At 35.7% G+C, this 19422-nt stretch overlaps 2 protein-coding genes across 8 annotated transcripts in view; one reads left to right on the top strand and one right to left on the bottom strand.

The window, feature by feature from the left end:
* Positions 1-4: 4 nt before the first annotated feature.
* cxxc1a (CXXC finger protein 1a) lies at positions 5-5912 on the bottom strand. 3 transcript variants are annotated; one of them, XM_081350029.1, is made up of 16 exons: positions 5648-5912; positions 4987-5099; positions 4782-4882; positions 4530-4657; positions 4265-4420; positions 3813-3866; positions 3457-3600; positions 3208-3315; positions 2220-2407; positions 1929-2136; positions 1718-1825; positions 1546-1595; positions 906-1002; positions 670-822; positions 360-507; positions 5-258 (listed from the first exon to the last, which is right to left on the bottom strand). In XM_081350029.1, exons 1-15 carry the CDS (start codon positions 5648-5650, stop codon positions 361-363), a joined length of 1758 nt encoding a protein of 585 aa, XP_081206155.1. In that variant the 5' UTR covers positions 5651-5912; the 3' UTR covers positions 5-258; position 360. The 3 variants fall into 3 exon arrangements, with proteins under 3 accessions (XP_081206155.1, XP_081206156.1, XP_081206157.1); XM_081350030.1 differs by lacking the exon at positions 3813-3866 and having other exon boundaries at positions 5648-5864; XM_081350031.1 differs by lacking the exons at positions 3813-3866; positions 4265-4420 and having other exon boundaries at positions 5648-5857.
* LOC308681284 (myoD family inhibitor) overlaps positions 5912-19422 on the top strand; it is a 40559-nt gene continuing 27048 nt past the window's right edge. For 2 of the 5 annotated variants that reach the window (XR_014029013.1, XR_014029014.1), the window contains exons 1-6: positions 6574-6757; positions 9120-9258; positions 9386-9517; positions 11852-12094; positions 13669-13967; positions 17674-17779. Coding sequence is in view for 3 of the 5 variants with exons in the window: in XM_081350034.1 (XP_081206160.1) it covers positions 9141-9258; positions 9386-9517; positions 11852-12094; positions 13669-13928 (753 nt within the window). In the remaining 2 variants the exon portion in view is untranslated. Of the gene's footprint in view, positions 6758-9119; positions 9259-9385; positions 9518-11851; positions 12095-13668; positions 15460-17673; positions 19052-19422 lie in introns of those variants that run through there. The other 3 variants (XM_081350035.1, XM_081350036.1, XM_081350034.1) reach the window with 3 other exon arrangements.

Genomic DNA, 19422 nt, shown 5'->3' with positions numbered 1-19422 from the left:
AAAATATCTCTAGATGATCTTTTTTAATGCACAATACAGGGTTATGAGATTAATTAAAAATCTAAAAAATTTAAGCACAACAAACCAGTGGGGTCACAGCACCATTCAAAGAGTGAAGTCAAGGGTTACATTAATGCAAATACAATACAGAAACAAGATGAGTGTCATACATGAATTACAGTTTCAACAAACAACTGCAAAGACACTGATAAATCTTCGCAAATGTGAGGCGACTTCAGCAGCAATTGTACGTTTTCTCTGTAAGATCAAAGACAAAACCTCAGATTGTCAGGAGGGTTGCTTCATGGTTGAACATCATGTTCAAACTGAATAGATGAATAAAAGGGAATGACAGGAACCTTATCTGTCCTTGCTGGTTCTCAGGTCTGGGGTAATTGGGTCGTGTTGAATTGTCTGGTGCAGCATGAGGGCCATGAGACCTGCACGATTCGTCATGGCCAATCTGACATTGCGCTCCTGCTCAAACAATTCATCCAACTTGTACCACTGGGGGAATAAAAGAGATAATGAGTAAATGAATGAAAGATTAAATGTAAAATTGATGAACAATAATGTGAAAATATCATCAGCTGTTAAGAACATCTTAAACCATTTGCTTCAAATAAATGATTCCTTTGCAAAGGTAACAGGCTGAAGTAATGCGCTGACCACTCTGACTCGCTCCAGGTCCACTTCAGCCCTGCGGAGCTTCTCCCAGCAGTAGTGTTTGTTACACTTGCGTTTGGACACCCTGCAATATTCTCCGGTGGGTTCGAATACATCACGAACCAGTGGACACCCACAGACCTCGTCCGCAGGGACCTGCACGCATGAAATTCACATTTATGCATACGGTCTCTAATTATCTATGCAAATTGAGTGTTCATGTATCAAATTAAAGTAACCTTGGGGTCTCTGGAGTGTTCTGGACAGAGAACCTGCAGTCTCTTACAGTAGGTTTTGCTCTGTGGATTGTAAACATCACAGAAGAGCCGTGTAGCACTAGATACAAGCAGAAAAAGAGCAGAAATAAAATTAGATTTTTTTTTTAACAGGCATTAAAGGTGCACTTAGTAACCTTTCCCTCATTTTACAGACGAATAGAAGAAATGAAGACATACCATTTGGCAAAAGCTCATTTTTGGGAGATGGCACAAAGCCCCCAACAAATAAATGTGTTGTTCTTTCTATTCATCACTGAATACTGAAAAAAATGTATCTCAGTTTCCAATATTAATATGATAATAAGAAATGTTTCTTGAACAGCAAATCAACATATTTGATGATTCTGAAGGATCATGTGACACTGAAGACTGGAGTAATGATGCTGAAAATTCAGCTTTGTCTTCAATGTAATAAATTACATTTTAAATATAAATTAGAAAACAAGTTCTTTTAAATTGTAATGTTTCACAATATTACTGTTTTTACTGAAATTTCTTTCAAAAACCTTATTAACCCCAAACTATTTCACGGTAGTGTATATCACAGTGGAAGCATCTAAATCTAGTATTATAATAAAAAAAAAATAATAATTTAACTTACCCATCTATGCGTGTGGGGTACATGGAGCCAAATGATGTCTGACTCTCATACTGGATGGAAGGAAATGATGACGTTATTAAAAGACATAACACATCATTTTAAAAACAAAACACTAAATCGTGACCACAGTTTAAAGGTCTATGCATCATGATTATTAAAACAGACAACACACCTTGGCATAGCACCTTTCCATGTGACGCAGCGCCACCTTAGGGTTAACTGGGTGACTGCAGGACACACAGAAGATTTGCAAATCAGTGTCGTCATCACCCTCGTTGGCCTTCAGGGAAAAGAAAAGCAATGTTCAGGACAGTGTAATGCGTTTGCAGTGTTAACAGCAGTGCAAATGTCATGCTGAAACTATGGTCGTGATGATCTCTCACCTCTTCATCGTACTGTACGACCTGCTGTTTGGCCTTAGCGATGATACCCTCCAGCTCATGGAACCGTTTTTCCATCTCAGTGAGTCGCAAGCGAGCCGACTGTTGCTCACGCCGGATTCGCTCCAGAAGTTTCTTGCCCTGTTCTTCCGCAATACACGGGCTCTGCTGCCACTGCTGGATGCGCTGGGGCAGGATCTCACAGATTCGACTGGCAAGACAAAAAGGCACAAATATTCAGAGTCTGTCTAATCTCCAACATACTCTACAACTGTAAAGTATTTCCAGGTTTACTTGGCAGCGAGCTTCATGCCGCAGTCATCAGAGCAGTATTTGGAGCTGGCGCGTGCAGCTTCGACACATCCGGGTCCGAGGCACTGTCTTGCTCCTCCGCTGTCTCGAACCTCTGGCCGCTCGTTGTGTCTCACCCGGTCGCGGTGCTTCTGTTTGGGTTTGTGCTTCCGAGGCTTATTCTCCTCTTTCTTATGGATGAAAACAAAGTCCAAACTTAAGTTTCCATTTTAAGCACAATGATTTACTTTAAGCCAAAAAATACTAACCCTATAAAACTAACTGAATCATATTTGATATGCAAATTTCGAAGGCCCTTTAAATTATCAACATAATCAAATCCTGTTGTACACAATCTACTTCATGCCTTCTGTCATCCAATTTATAATTTGTAATTTATAATAAACGTAAGAATAATTTTATATCGTTAGTAATATTTCGAGATAAACACTTGCTGGGCTGAAGCAACTTCTGTTTACTTGATTATCCAGACACAATTTTTCAGAAAAATCAAGTTCAAAAGTGAGTATCAAATATGATCCATCAGGCTTTTGAGGAAAGATCTCTCAATCATCAATGTATTGCTTTGAATTATATATTTTGATCAAGACTACAGAGCTTTGATCATAAAACTAAGCATTTAAATATAATTTTACTAAGCCATATTATTGGGAGATATAGAGTCACAACTAACTGATATGAATTGTAAGCAAGTAGTCTGCTATACTGTTATAAAGATCTCATTTACATTACGAGCTATCAGAATGTCAACTTTTTCATCAGCAACTGCACCAAATTTCATATTTTTGCTCAGTTTGTGTCTCTGAATAAAATTTTTATTTTATATTCTCCTATACAAGCCATAAAAGCTTGAACTTGTTTGTCAAAAAGTTCAATAAACTGTTAAATTTCTTCTTTCTGAGTATTATTTCATATGTCAGGCTTTACAGGGTTAAACAAGCATTCCATACACATATTTTTAGGTCTTTACCTTTTTTTCAGATCGCTTTTCTCTTCTTTTCACGTGCTTGACCTTAACAGCTCTCTTTCTCAGAGCTGAATCAGCATATGAACCATCATCGTCATCACTGTTCCAACCCTGAAGAAAAAAACACAAAACTCAGACACAACCATTTCTGGTTATTGGAAATACATCCAGGGGTGTTACCAAGACAGCGAAGTGGGCTAACTTCCTTTAAAAGGTACTTTTTTTATAGCGCTGAAGTGTGATGTGAGGTACCGTGCTGTGTTCTCCATACTGCCCAGCGCAGTACTGCTGATACAGCTCCAGCTCATTCTCACTGTAGTCTTCAGACATTGGGCCGTCTTGATAGTCTCTGCCCTTAGACATGGAGCACTCCTCATCCTTCACTCGCAACATTTTCTGAAAAATAAAAGATAGTGGTTAAAGAAGGGCTGGAAACTGAAAGGTTGTAGGTTCAAGCACCACAAGGGATGATCCTTAAAGTCACCAAAAAAATCAAAACAATTATTGTTTTGTTTTTTTAATGGAATACTGCAGTGTTTATTAGAAATTATTATTATGTTTTAAATTCATGTGCCCTCATAATCTTTAATCAAAATAAGTTTCCCTACCTCTTTCAACGACATCATCTTTTCCTCTGATGATGTGTTTACTGGCGGGGCAACCTGTCACTCATATGAGATCGACCAATAGCATACCACAACCATCCAATCAATTCCCGATGAACAAAACTGAGTCCCGCCCTATATTTTGACATGCTTGAGAAGCCGTTTCACTCGTATATACGTCACAAAAGAAAAGAAAAGATTATCGCAAATTCCGTTTCATGCCGATTTTTCAAGTTACTCTAGACGAATTTTCTCTGTAAAAGTGTCTGCTAAATTAACAATAAATCAATGAAAAAGCATTAAAACTTACAGAACCAATTGAGAATAATTGCTGAGTGCATCATATTGTACACAGAGGCAACAAAACATTATCAGACCATAAAGGTGTATGATAAAAAGGCAAAAAAAAGATGAAATCACAGGCAAAGCGACTCTTTTACAAAAGTGAAACTCACCCTAGCCCGCACTTCACACTGCCTCAGTCGGCATTTCTGCCTGATCTTATTCGGGCCGCCAAACTTCTTCATGTCTTTACAGAAGTCGCACAGTCCACAGTCCTCTGTGCGCATGCAGGCTTCACATTCTCCACACATGCGAGCGGAGCGCTTAATCTATGGACAAATCCCAAATACTCCCCATAGTCAGTCCAAAGGGTTAACAAACAACACACTTTTCAGTTACCGTCTTCACAAAGGTTATTTGCAGACAGCAAATTCTTACCCGTGACCCTCGTCGTCCATCTGATTTGAAATCCGGTGTGTCGGGCTGGTTATCGGTCCCGTCTGCCTCTGATTCTTTCTCTCGGCTTTTTTTGGGACGGTATTTGATCTCCAAAGAATTATTTTTACCTAGACCAAAGGATGCACACACTCAGGGTTGCTACTGACACTATAATTATTTAAAATTATTATTTTATATGTTCTAAAATAAAACAAATAATTACATCAAATAAATAAACAATAAAGTCCTTACCTCGACACTTTTCACAGTACCACACGTGGATGGTTTTGGCCGTCTTCTCGGAAATATTAATGCAGTCTCCATGAAACCACTCACTGCAGCTTTCACAACCACTGTTTACAAGAATTTAAAACATGCAATTAAAAATATTGAATTTAACAAAGTAAAAGCCTCCTCAGAAAAGGCATTCAAACATTTCAATAGAAACACATCTTACATCATAAAGCAGTTGATGTCTGGTTTGCGACAAACGCAATAAACAGGCGCGTTGCTCCGGCTTGCACTCATCCCGGGTCTGGGAGGTTTGTCAAAGTCTGACACTTCGCTGTCCTGAAACATAAGAGAAGAAACAGAACTTGCATCCAATTTAACATTTTCTGTACGTTACTACTACTGTAACCCTGCCAGCTGATAATATTACTGTATTCTGTGCTGCTCACATTTTTCAAAATGTCAGTATATACTGTATATGCACATTTTATTATGTTTCTATATACTGCATACTAAACTCTGATTCTTTGTGATGCCAAACCTTCATTTGAACGATGGCACAATTTATGCTCTTTTAGCTCTTTATGCAAGAGCTACTCTGAGCTGTCATTGTCATTTATATTAAATAGTATTACATTATCTCTCTCTCTCTATAACGGCTTTTATCATACTCTTAACAAAAAAAGTAGCAAGTTTTGGACATGAACCAGAGTAACGTTATTCTTTAAAGTGCCTTGGTATATTAATATGTTCATTCAGTATCAGTACTATGGTATATATCAAAGTACCACGGTATTCCATGTACATGTACAATTGTACCATGGTACCGCCCAGTTCTACTTATAAGGGTAAAACAACCAGAATGGCAAAACTAATATTTCGCTTACCATGACAGATTTGTACGGTTATTATCCAAAAGGAAGGAATGTCACGACAGTCATTCAGAACATCTGAAGCACAAAAACTAATAAGCTGTCATAACCATCGTGAACTAAACGTGTGTACAGTGAATTAATTTTATTTTACTCCTTTTGTTTACACAGCGGGACATTGCATCACAACATTTACTTCCGCTTCCACCGCTATGATTCTTCTTCTACGACCAAACGATCTACTGCCCCCTATTGGACGTGTGTGTAAGTGACCGCACCCACAGACAGGTGACAAAACTAAAAACATAAAAACATTTTTGTTACTTGAAATAATAAAATAAAATATAACAAGTCAAGACAACATTTCTCATTTTTTAAAACTGAAATAATAAAATATATAGAGAAAGAGACTAAAAATAAAAAAATAAAACTAAAACGGAAAGTATGAAAATAAAAACTTTCAAAATATTAATGAAACTGTAATAGTATCTTGGTGAGACTAAAATAAACCTGAGTATGTAGAGAATTTCATTTTGATATTATACAGTAAAAAATGTCTTTAACACTTCCTTTTGCATTTTGAATGTATTTTGTAGGCTATTGATTTCATATTTTGACTGATATGATTGTTGAAAAGTTTATTTAGATTTATTAGAATCAAATGAGTATTAGCTATATAATTACGGACTAATTAACTCTTATATAATGCCAAAATTCAGAGAGAGATCAATATAATCAGTAATATAAACAAACAATTATTTATCGTCCATTAATTTTGATAATACTCAATGACAGACATGAATGTGTTTGAAACATAGACTGTATAAAACTATGTTTGAAGACATGCAGCAAATAAACTAGAATTTCATGAGGTAATTTAGATATGTTTTTTTTTTTTTTTTTTTTTGGACCAGTACTGCAGGTAAACCATATAAATCACCAGAACTAAATTAAACAGTTCCCTGCAGTGCAGGAAGGATGTCGTGCACGCGCACGAGCTCGAGAGTTCGCAACACGCGCTGGTCAAAGCAGATGCTCGCGCTCACGAGCGAACATCACACATTCATTCTGAATTAAGGTGAATTAAAACGTCCTCGGTACAAGACTGGAGTTATTCGAGATAAGGTAAGAAAGACTTCAATTCATTTCTTTGTGTCTTCTTCAGGCTCTGGTCATTTCGCTTCATTCTGGGTCACCAGAAACAGAGTCACGTTATCGAAAGTTTACTTCTGTTTACCTCTTTCAAGGGCAAATGTAGTGCCAAAACTGTCATTTTTAAAATAACACGTGGTTAATTTGGACAAACAATATCTTGCATAATTAAATTCAAACTTTAATCCTTTTATATGGAGAGGATATACTTGATATGGTCCAAGAAATATTTTTATCTTGACATTTACGTCATTGTTTGTTGTGCTTGACTGTTAAACATCCAAAATATACATTAATCATGATTAAATAATTATACTTAATAAAAAAAATAGGTTCAAAGGCATAGACAAATGAAATAATACATTAGACATTAATCATGTTATGTATTCTATAATATCTGTTAATGTTATTATAATTATTATAAAGTTGAAAACTAAAGTTTAAAAATGAATAAGAGCAACTGTCAAGGTTTTTAAGTAATCTGCAGGATAGCAGAAATTTCCTTTAAGACAAATATGTACATTACAGTAGTAATGTATAATATAATCTCATCAGCTTCGGATAGGCCAGTCATAAGTCGCACGGGTATATTTGTGGCAATAGCCAACAATAGATTGTATGGGTCAAAATTATCGATTTTTCTTTTATGCCAAAAATCACCAGTAAAACGTCTGGACCCATTACTATTTTTAATGTTTTTGAAAGAAGTTTCTTATTATGCTCTACAAGCCTGCATTTATTTGATCAAAAATACAGAAAAAAACAGGAATATTCAGCAAGGATGTGTTAAATATATAAAAAGTGATAGTGAAGACTTTTTTTAAAACAACTTTTTAATAATCAAAAAATCCTGAAAAAAAGTATCGCAGGTTATACAATAAATATTAAGCACCATTTCTAACATTTGATAATAAATCAGAATATTATAAAGTTTTCTGAAGGATCACGTGACACTAAATTCAGCTTTGCATCACAGAAATATATTTTAAAGTATAGTAAAATAGAAAACCATTATTTTAAATTTTAATAATATTTCACTATATTATTTTTCTGTATTTTTGATCAAATAAATCCAGGCTTGATGAGCATAAGAGACTTCTTTCAAAAACATTAAAAATAGTAATGTGTCCAAACTTATTTATGTGTAAGTAAAAATATACTAAATTTAAAATTAAATGTTGTATAAATAAAAAGATTAGGAATCATATTTGTTTCAAGTGTTTTTTATTGGGGGTGGGGGGCCTCCTAATGTCTAGAACCGGCCCTGATGTTAAGTAAAGATCATGTTCCATGAAGATATTTTGTAAATTTCCTACCGTAAATATATAAAACATTTATTTTTGTAAGTGAACGCAGAACATAAATGGACAATTTTAAAGGCGAGTTTCTCAATGTTTCGATTTTTTTGCACCCTCAGATTCCAGATTTTCAAATAGTTGTATCTCGGCCAAATATGTCATATACTAACAAACCATACGTCAATGGAAAGCTTATTTATTCAGCTTTCAGATGATGTCTACATCTAAAGTTCAAAAAATGAGACTGGTTTTGTGGTCCAGGGTCACATATGAAAAAACATTAAAAATGTTACAGTAGAGGAGTGGGGACATAGAATGACTCCGAATCAGGGTTAGACAGGGACGAGCGTTGAACTAGAGAGATTCCCTACAATGAATGCTCTGTAGATAAAAAGTAGGCAGATCTTTAAAACAGCAAACAACCAGCAAAAATGTTTATTATGACTCCTTTATATTAGCTCAGGGCTTTGATGATATTGTCAGTTCTGTCTGACTCAGCAGGACGTTCAGATTAGTCACCTTTCCAACTCACTTCAGAAGCAGCACAAGCAAATGTCTGTTTAATGCACTTTAAAGTCGGCATGAAACGGAAGTTGCAATTGTTTTTTCATCCCTATTGTTATGTATATGTGAGTTAAACTGCTTCTCAAACAAGAACAAATGTAGGGCGGGGCTTGATTTTTTCTATTGGGAATTGATTGGATGGCTAAATGGTTGTGGTTTGCTATTGGTCGATCTCATGTGAGTGACAGGTTGTCCCGCCCTCACACCAGTAAACATGAGAAGTTGCAACTCGTCTTGATTGAAGCTTATGAGGCACAAAAAAATGCGCATTTATAATAAACATGGCAAAAAGAATTGTCAATTTTGATTTCATGGTAACTTTAGGTCACATTTTCAAGTGTTTCTCATGCTGTTTTGGTGATAAAAGTCATCATGACAGAGGTTTTCATTTTGAACTCTACTCCACAAACAACACCCAGACTGATTACACACCATCTATGCTAAAACTCTTCTCTTTCTGGATGTCCTCTCAGAGTTAGAATTAGGCGTCTCAAATGGAGACAGAAGCCATGGATGTCCAACAGCAGGGCAGCGTCCCGGACAGGGTCGTGGCCCAGGAACATCACGTCCACACAACACAACCACGGGCCACCAGCAAACCTGAAGTCGCCGGTGAGAGGGATGTTTATGAAGCAAATCTGTTGATTTTTGAGAGTTTTTAAGCTTTTATGCTTAATTTTACATTGGAGAAATAGTCATGACATTCAGACAGACTTAAATCATTATTTGTGACTGACAGGTCCTGTCTCGGCTGAGATTGTTCACAACGGAAGCAACGAGTCCCTGACAGACGGTGTCACATCCAGTGATGATGCTTTACTGCTTCCAGACCATATTCCTACTATTTCACGCAAAATAGACAAAGTTAACGGTATTTACATTTTTCATTATTATCATTATTAGCATTATTTAAAGAATTAATTCACGCAAAAATGAAAATCGTTCGAACCACTTATTATTTTTTTCTGTGAAACGCCAAAGGAGATACCAAACTCCATTGGTTTTTGTGTCTGTCATGAAACTTTTATTGTGTTTTTTTGTCTTTTTTGGAGCTTGCATAGACACAATCGTTATTGCAAATCCGTTTAGTGAAACTAGTGGCACAGAAATTACACACTTTCCCTTTAACTGTGTAGCAAATCATTTGGAAGAGCAAAAATTTACAGTATTTTGGAATACTTTTGACGAGACATGCTTGCCAGTTAAACTACTGTTCAAAAGTTAGGGTCTTTTTTAATGTTTTTGAAAGAAGTGTCCTCTGCTTATGTGATCAAAAATACAGTAAAAAATAACTGTTTTCTATTTAATATTGTGATAGAGACCCAAGCCGTCGCAAGGAGAAACACTCCAAGATGTAAAAAACGGGGCGATGTTGGCATCCAAAAAGATGTTTATTACAAGCCGATGTGCAAATAAAATATGGTAAAATAAATAAAACTGGTTATCAATAAAAACAGTCTAAAAACTAGAACTGGTATGTGCTTAAACAGTACAAACTCTCCTCTTCACCTATTGAAGCCAGAGTTTCAGTGCGCTCACGCAACGCTACAATAACCTTGTTCAGATTCCCTCAAAAAACACAATCCGTCCAATCCTCCCTTCCCCTAGTGACGGCTGCCTTAACCCCTTAACTCTCACCCCCCTTTTTGGACATTAAAATGCACTATTCAAACTTAAATGATTGTAATTCAAGAATGCTTTGGAATATAGACCTAAGTCTGGTCTTGTTTTAAAGAAAAAAAATTAATGTATGAAAAAGTTATGGAAGTTTAAATTTACAGTAAATCAAATATACTGTACCTACTACTTAATATTTTTTATTTTATATAAAATATATATTTTACAAAATATTTTTTACTATAAAATTACTATAAAATCCAAGCCATATATCTAACCAAGTTGTACTCCAAATTTGAAGTTGATATCACAAAAATTGAAGTTCCCATGAGATTTTGTTTAGGCGTAATACCAAAAATAGCCACCGGGGGACATACATTCCATTGAATTTAATTCTATGCATTCTGCCGTAACAAATTAATAAATATCTGTCCAAATATCACTTCTGTCACAAAATATGGAACCTTGAGACTCAGACCTTTCTGACAATATGTGTTTTGTCAAGATTAGGAAAGGTTTTGATCATAAATTATGAAACATGTTGACGCCCAAAAGGGGAGGAGCCCGATAAAGTACCGTTTCTATGGTAATGCAACATCCAATTTCAAGTTCGTAAGCTTTCAAATGATACCTAATTTATGATAACTACTAAAATATGTGATGTAATAAAAAAAGGCGATAAAAAAGATAATATTATATTTTAGAGGATACTATATATATATATTATACTTTTTAGAGGATAATATTATTTTATAATTTTTTATTGACAAATACTAGATTATATCTTTTATTATGAACTTTTAGCATGAAAACCAAAGTTTCAATTATTAAAAGTATGTGCGTCGACTTTTTGTGACAAACGCCAGAACTCCTGTTATGATGTAGATTTTTTGAGGTTCACTCTTGTCATAAATTCATCTATTTCTGTTCCTACATAATTTGTAACAAAAACAGTGCTAAAATATCTATTTAGGAGTCTTGGACCTTTCCAACCATATATAGTTTGTCATGATTAGATTAGGATTTAATTGTAAAATAGTGAAGTAAATTTAGGTGTCCCGCTGATTATTGGAGCATATCATTTTTTTCAAATTAACTCTTTCCTCACCATATGATTAATAGTTAAATACACGAGATGATTACGAACAAGAGTTAAATCAAGTCAATAAATACAATAAATAGGACGGATAAAACCAACAATATGAGCACTCCCATGCAGTTCGCCCATTCAGCTAAAACAGCGAACCTCACGCAAATATTATAAAATGAATAAGAACTGTAAAAACACAATAAAACAGTGATGGAAGACAACGTCAAGGTCTCTCCATAACAAATATATATTTTAAAATGTAATTTATTCCTGTCACTACTCCAGTTTTCAGTGTCACATGACCTTCAGAAATCATTCTAATAGGCTGATTTGATGATGACTAATTGTTAATAGACTAGATAATGCTAATCGGTTGGGCCCTAGATGCAATTGCATTGTATGTATTTGTATGAATTTATATGTTACAAATTGTAATGTGTTAAAATGCATTATTGTCTGAATTTTAATCCATTCAAATGTGAATTTAACACATTTCAGCGAAGCCCAGTTTTCCCAATGGCTCCTCTCCTCCAGTCATCAATGGCTCTACTATCATCTGCAAACCGCCTGCTTCTTCATCAGGAGGATCGACGCCTCGTGCTTCAGCACACAAGAAATGCAAGCGACATGCAAAGTGCAATGGACACAAACACCCTCACAGAAAACACACACCCTCCACTTCCGTGAGCCAGCAGAGCTTCAAAGGCGATGCCTCGCAGATACAGAGAGTAGCTGGAGACGGTAAGAAAAGCATTTGAACACACGTCATAAAAACACCTATTGGTTCAGTCCACGCTCAAATTTTAGTGTCAATATGTTTGTGTATTTTTAGAGCACGTTGGGGCATATCTGAAAAGAGGCCTCCGCCCACTGGTCTGTTCGTAAATATAGGGCCCGCTCTTATCTGTCATTGACACTGGACGGCCCGCTGGATTTATCTGCATGTGTTTTATGGTCCCTTCACGTCAGCGTTTGATAATTCTTTCCGTTAGCTCACACATCCCTGTTTGATGACTAACTCACACTAGCTGATGCATAATCTAATCTGGAGAATTTAAATACTGAGAGGGCTTGATGTTTTGACAATATCATGAGTTTGTGTGATTTTTTAACTGCTTTAAAGGAATTAAACAGATAAATGAGTGCATTCTGGTGGGATCGCTCAGGTTCGGTGTGCTTGAAATACAAATGAGTAACAAAAATGGCCATATTAACCACATTATTTATCCTCAATAATTTTGCCTTTAGAAAAACAAAGGTAACACTTTATTTATGTAATTATTATAGTGATAACATTATACATTATTACATGCAAGTAACTAAACCTTATTCCTATCCCTATAGTAAGTACAGTACATGTTGTTAATTCATATTACTCAGTTCTTGATTGTATAATTACACTGTGATCGTTGTGACGGAAGCGAATCAATCAAAACTAACTTTAGCTGGAAAATAACTTTATTAAATAACCGCTATAAAGCCAAAACAATCTCTGTTACCTTAAATTATACGTTTATCTCTAAAGCTGCTTTGAAACAATCTACATTGTTAAAAGCGCTATATAAATGAAGATGACTTGGCTTGTAACAAGGACACCTTTAAATAAACTGTAACCGACCAAAACAAAGATTTCTATGAGTTTTCAGAGGGTAATATAAGTGTAAACATAATTAAATGCTGATAAAGGCTATCAGAGAAGCGTAAGTTTGAACAATGTAGTAATTATAATGTCACCTCCTTATTAAGATGTCAGCAAGGATGCATTAAATTGATCAAAAGTGACGGTAAAGACATTTACAGTGTTACAAAAGATACAATGTTCTTTCTATTCATCAAAGAATCCTGAAAAAAATGCATCACGGTTTCCACAATAATATTAAGCAACACAACATTTTTTTAGTAACTAAATATTTCTTGTGCATATTAGATGCATATTCAAGGATCATGTGACACTGAAGACTGGAGTAATGATGCTGAAAATTCAGCTTTGCATAATATAAATAAATTACATTTTTACAGTTTGTAAACTGTAATAATAATATATAACAATATTACTGTTTTTACAGTAATTTTGATCAAATAAGTGCAGCCTTGGTGAGCATAAGAGACACCAAACCTAGTGTACAGTAAGTGACAAGTATTTACAAAATACTGTACATTTTTTCTCTTCCAAATGATTCCAAAACTTTTGCATCACAAGTGAAACAACGTATCAAAATATATAGTTTAGAAATCACGAGGGCCCAAATGTCAGTGTGTCCTGTGAATGATGATAAGCAGATCCACAAACACTGTACGCTTCTGTCTGTCTTCAGACTGCTGTGCGCACTGCATACTAGCCTGTCTGTTCTGCGAGCTGCTGTCATGCTGTTCGGCCGTGGCTCAGTGTCTGGCCTGCGGTCTGGAGTGTGACGCTCTCTGCTGTTGTGGCGAAGCAGCCACCGGAGGTCTGGCGTGCTGTGCGGAGGACACCTGCTCTGCCCTGCTGGATTGTGGGATACTGGAGGACTGTTGCCAGTCTTCGGACTGTCTGGAGATCTGTTTGGAATGCTGTTCCATCTGTTTCCCTGCCTAATGGGACTCTCTACAGAACGATATCAAGTCTCAAAGGACCGTAAGTGTCGGGTATATGTGTTAGCGTTATCCCGCATTTTGTATTTATTTAATATGAAGAAAGAATTTGTTGCATTGATCAAAGTTGGACTGTTCTGTGCGAGGCTGAATTCAGACAGGCCTTAAATCTGAAGTGTGTTCTTTTTTGTATGGTAAAATGGGTTACACTTTATATTAACGTGTCCTTGTTACAGTGTAATTATATATTTGAGTACTGGGTAATATTAAGCAACTACATGTACTTAATATAGAGTTAGGGTAGGATTAGGTTTTGGTTGAGGGTTGGTTGCATGCAATTATGCATAATTTACTGTTATTACTACATGTAACATATGTAACAAGGACACTGCAAAATAAAGTGTTACCTTAAAATGCACACAAATTCAGCTGGTCATGTGATCACAACATGGCAGCCACTATGAGAGCATACCACCTTTATGTAGAATAAAATATTCTGCACTTTTAAGAGCTTAAGTTTTGAAGTTTTCCTCCAGTAAGCTTAAAGATGTGTCAGACTCTTCTACTTAAGTAAGGTTAGAAATGTGCATTGTGATAAAAAATACTTTTGCCGTCCTTGCAAGTGTTTCATAGCGCGTATGCGACCTGCATAGGTGCATGCATGAAGCAATAAACATCTTAATGCATTGAGCATCTTCATCAACTGTGATTTTATACAATATAGATAAAAAAGAGAGTAATTTGCTTTGAACAAACATCTGTTGTAATAATTATTTCCTGTAATACTTTCCTGTAAAAACCGTTTTGCATGACAGCTGAGAATAAGGCGTAGGGATCTTTGTTCTCTGTCTGTTCTCAGCACTCTTATCTAAAGTGTGTGTGGCAGGAAGCCTGAGCGATGCAAAAATAACCAGTCAGGATGACTATAAAGCGTTCGCATATTCCTCTGGGCATGTTGAATTTCACAGCCTGTCTCCAGATGACTCTGCCCAGTGTTTAGACAGTGGGCACTGCTGCTCGAGAGAGCGCTCATGTTGAATCTGGCAGCGGGACAGAGATCTGTGTGTCCAACAGAAGCCACTGAAGCTCTACTGAGATGACCTCCATCCCTCCCTGCATCCCGCCATAAAAACATCAGCTTACAACGCCCTGTATCACTGACTTACTGATTATACAAGTCAGCAAACCACAATGTAGAATATTTGAAAATTTGTTGTTGAACAAATATGTTAATAAAGTATCGTGATGATAAACAGGATTAATAAAGTATCTATCTATCTATCCATCTATTCATCAATCTATCTATTTATCTATCTATCTTTTGTAAAAACCTAAATAGAAAAAAATGCCATTACTAATTAGACTGCTTATCATAAATCATGAAAATGCAAAACATTTATATTTTTATATATACTATAACTAAAATGAACTATACTGTTATTTTTCATCATTTATTCATAAACCGAACAGTGACAGCAAAGAAAATATAATGTTACAAAAGATTTTGATTTCAAATAAATGCTGTTTTAAATGTCTATTAATCAAAGTTCATGTATGATAATAATGAGAAACGTTTCATGAGCAGCAAATCAGCATTAGATCATATGAGAATGATTTCTGAAGGACCAAGGACTGGAGAAATGATGCTGAAAATTACATTTTAAAATAAATTAAAATAAAAAGCTTTTTTTATTGTAATATTAATAATATTACTGTTTTTACTGTATTTTTGGGCATAAGAGACTTATGTTAAAAAAAAAAAAAGTTTGAAAAAATCCTACCGACCCCAAATTTTTGCATGGTAGTGTATTTATAGAAAGAGTAAATAAATCAATATATTTGTGAGTTTTAACAGTGATGAGGTTGAGTGTATATAGAGATGAGTGTTACCTCCTGGACAGGAAGGCTGTGTTTATTGTACAGATGTGCCAAGTGGCGTCAACAGGAAGTGGAGGAAGTGACTGAAATGACAGTGCTGAGGCGACAGGATAGGCCCACACGGCCCTAATCCAGGTCCGGTTCTGACCCAGCGCTCCTGCCCTGTGTTTCAAAGCGCCGCCGCTCACAGGAAGCAGCTTTCAGCATCACTGCGCTAAAATAGACAAAACACAGTTTCACGACATCAAAGCCCAGATGTCACGCCAGAGCTCATCCAGTCACTAGAACACTGGGTCTGGTCTGGTTACATCTTTAGATTTGATTTCTGTTACAGTAAACTAGTAGCAGAAATGAAACTGAAGATCATATTTTACTTTTATTCATTTACAACACCAAGTCCAGAAAAGTTGGGACATTTTGTAAAGCGCAATATGTGATTTGTTAAATCTCTTTTAAACCTTTATTTAAAATATTTAATTGTTTTCACTGGCCAATTTTTTTTATATATATATTGACAGCTGCAACACACTCTAAAAAAGTTGGTACAGAGGCTAAATAAAAGTGAAAATATTACAGAACACTCAGAAAAAAAGGTACAAAAGCTGTCACTGTGGCGGTACCTTTTCAAAAGGTACACCTTTGTGCCTAAAGAGTGCATATTAGTCCCTCAAAGGTACATATTGGTACCAAAAGTGTACATATTAGTAAATGGTACATATTAGAACCCGTTTGAAGGGTACTGTCCCAGTGACAGCTTCTGTACCTTTATTTCTGAGAGTGATTATCCAAGTTAACTCTTTTGAAACAGTCCACAATTATAAGGGAAATCGGTCATTTATAAGGGTGTTGTGTCTGGGTATAAAAAGAGCATCCAGCAAGGAAAGATGGGTCATGGCTCACCACTTTGTGCCATATGTCATGAGAGAATTGTCATTCCCAATGAAAGATTGCAACATATTTATGTCTTTCTCCATCTACCATACATAATATTGTGAAAAGTTTCAGTGAATCCAGAGAAATCTGTAAGGCAAGGCAGGAGATCTCCATTGAATGTGTGTGACCTTTGAGCCCTCAGACGGCACTGCATGAGAAACCATCCTGCTATGTGGTAAATACAGACACATGGGCTCGGGAGTACATTAGAGAATCGTTGTCACCTAACACAGTCTGGATCAAGAAATGAAACATGAATCTCTGTTATGCAAGGAGAAATCAGTTCAATGCAGAGAAGCTGCCGAGTTCTCTGAGCCTGAGCTCATCTCAGATGATCTAAAAGACTGTGCTGTGGTCAGATAAGTACATGTTTCAGCATGGTTTTGGGGTAAAATGGACATTGAGTTCTGTCTCAAAGACGAAAGGGATCATCCAGACTTTCATCAGCGACAGCTGCAAAAGAAAACTTCTACGGGGGTGCATCAGTGCAAACGGCATGGTGACTCTCGTATGTGTGAAGGTATCATTGATGTGGAGGCATATAATGCCATCAAGATGACAAGACAGTGCCAGGCCTCATTCCTCATTTTGGAGTGTGTTGCAGCCATCAAAAAAAAAACAATTTTTTTTTACAAAATACAATTAAGTTGGTCAGTGAAATCATCGGAAATCTGTTCTTTGTAATTTTGTCAGTTAAATAGACAAAAGTTAAAGAGAATTAACAAATCACAGATTCTTGATTGTATTGCATTTTAAAAAATGTCCCAACTTTTCTGGAAATGGGGTTGAAGGAGACGCTGTAATTTTGATGACTTACAAATGAAAATTTGCAATCTGGCGAATGTTGCGAGTCTCCTGTAGTCTGTGACGTCTTTCCCTCGGGCCGGCATGATGGGTTCCCAGACCAGTGACCACAATCCTCCTTTTGTTCATTCAAGGTTTTGGAGAAGAAAGAGTGCTGACGTCGTGAAGACTCTCACCCATGAAGAACAACAAACTCTGCAGATTCCTCATGGCTGAGGAGCACCGCAACATTCAAAAAGGGTGAAGAAATAATCATAACTTCCTTTATTTGGCCCTTCAAGGTTAAAAACCACACCTAACACAGGTTTAATACTTCTGTTCTCTATGTTAATGGTGTTTCTCTTCTTTGAACACCGCTAGGCAATACAAATAAGGAACAAGTAACAACACTGCTTTAAAAGATTAAAAATAAATATAACAAGTGTACAAAATAAAATTATTAATTTACTTATCAATTTTAAATGATTTGAATGCATAATATAGAAGTCAATTATTATTTAACAAAATATACCCACCTGTGCAAACAAAAAGTCAGTTGCTATTTTATTACAGGCAATTTCTTTATGATTTACGTTTCAATTACTCCGAGATCCTGATTATTTTCACACATGGGAAATAATTTTGGCCTGGCACAAGTGCTAATAAAAACAGGCCCGTTGGCATCTCATCTCAGGACAAAGAGGACACTTCCCGTCCGAGTGCTTTATATCCTATCTGTGATAAAATAACACTCCCTGATGAAGGATCAAGTGAACTATTAAAACACACAATCCAGAAGATCTACCCAGAATGCACTGCAGGTCTGAGTTACAGCGGGTGGGCTCGAGGTTTCATCCAAAACTAACACAGTTAATATGGGGAAGTGAGATTTCAGAAGAAACAGAAACACATTTTATAGCAGGGTGGTGGAGAGCTGGAATAACAATAATATGGCGTTATTCTGTGTTCGGGCTAAAGCTAACACACATTCAGCGCTGTGTTTGACAAACAACGACACACGCACTGAACAGACACACGACAAAAAGGTGAAGACAACATAACTCCCAGCAGTTTTACTGATAAATCCATAATTACTAATAAAAAAAATAAAATAAAAATTGAAGACACGAGTAATTAGACTTTTTTGAAACGATGTGCCGCCATTGACACACAAACAAAGGCGTGAGATGTCACTGCCCTCTGCTGGACAAACAACAGCGAAGAGAAACTTCTGGATGTTTTATTCTCAAACATTAGGTCAAATAACTCACGGTGTGTGAATGCTATTTAGTGAATCTCACAAAACTCGTCAAGAACACACTCTAAGAAAAGTCTGTTAATGTGAAGGAATTTTTCCTTATCGATTTTCATAGGAGTTTCTTGCGTATTTTGCATCGTTGTGTTTTAGGGTTGAAAGAAATGGACGTAAGCTTAAGGTAAAAAAGTACTGTTAATATATTCTTACAGTGCATGTCTAGATTATATTTCACTGTAAATAAATAAAAAAATGGCCTATTTTGATAGGCCATTTCTAAAAAAAAAAAAAAAAAAACTTTTTGCATTGATTTTTGTCACATTTACATTTAAATTACATTACCGTAATGCATAAAATTATATGATTGTTTAAATTACAAATTTAAATGAATTAAAGTACTTGTATAGTCTTAAATGTATTATGAGTTCGATTAAAAACATCATAAATCCTAATGCTCAAAATAGTTAATTGGTTTGAGTAGAGAAAACTTAAATTACTTCAATCAAATTAACTTTTATGAGTATTTAGAACTTTCTTTTTCATTTGACTTCATACAAGCTAAGTTTCCACTGCTAAAATATTTAAGTTGAGATTACATGATAATGTATGAATTGTCTTACACAAATATTTAAAGAGCAATTAAATGTAT

Source organism: Scardinius erythrophthalmus, assembly GCF_964197995.2.
Source record: "Scardinius erythrophthalmus genome assembly, chromosome: 20".
Taxonomy (NCBI): domain Eukaryota; kingdom Metazoa; phylum Chordata; class Actinopteri; order Cypriniformes; family Leuciscidae; genus Scardinius; species Scardinius erythrophthalmus.
Note: the sequence above shows the minus strand (reverse complement) of the source record. Positions and strands in the feature narration are given on the sequence as shown.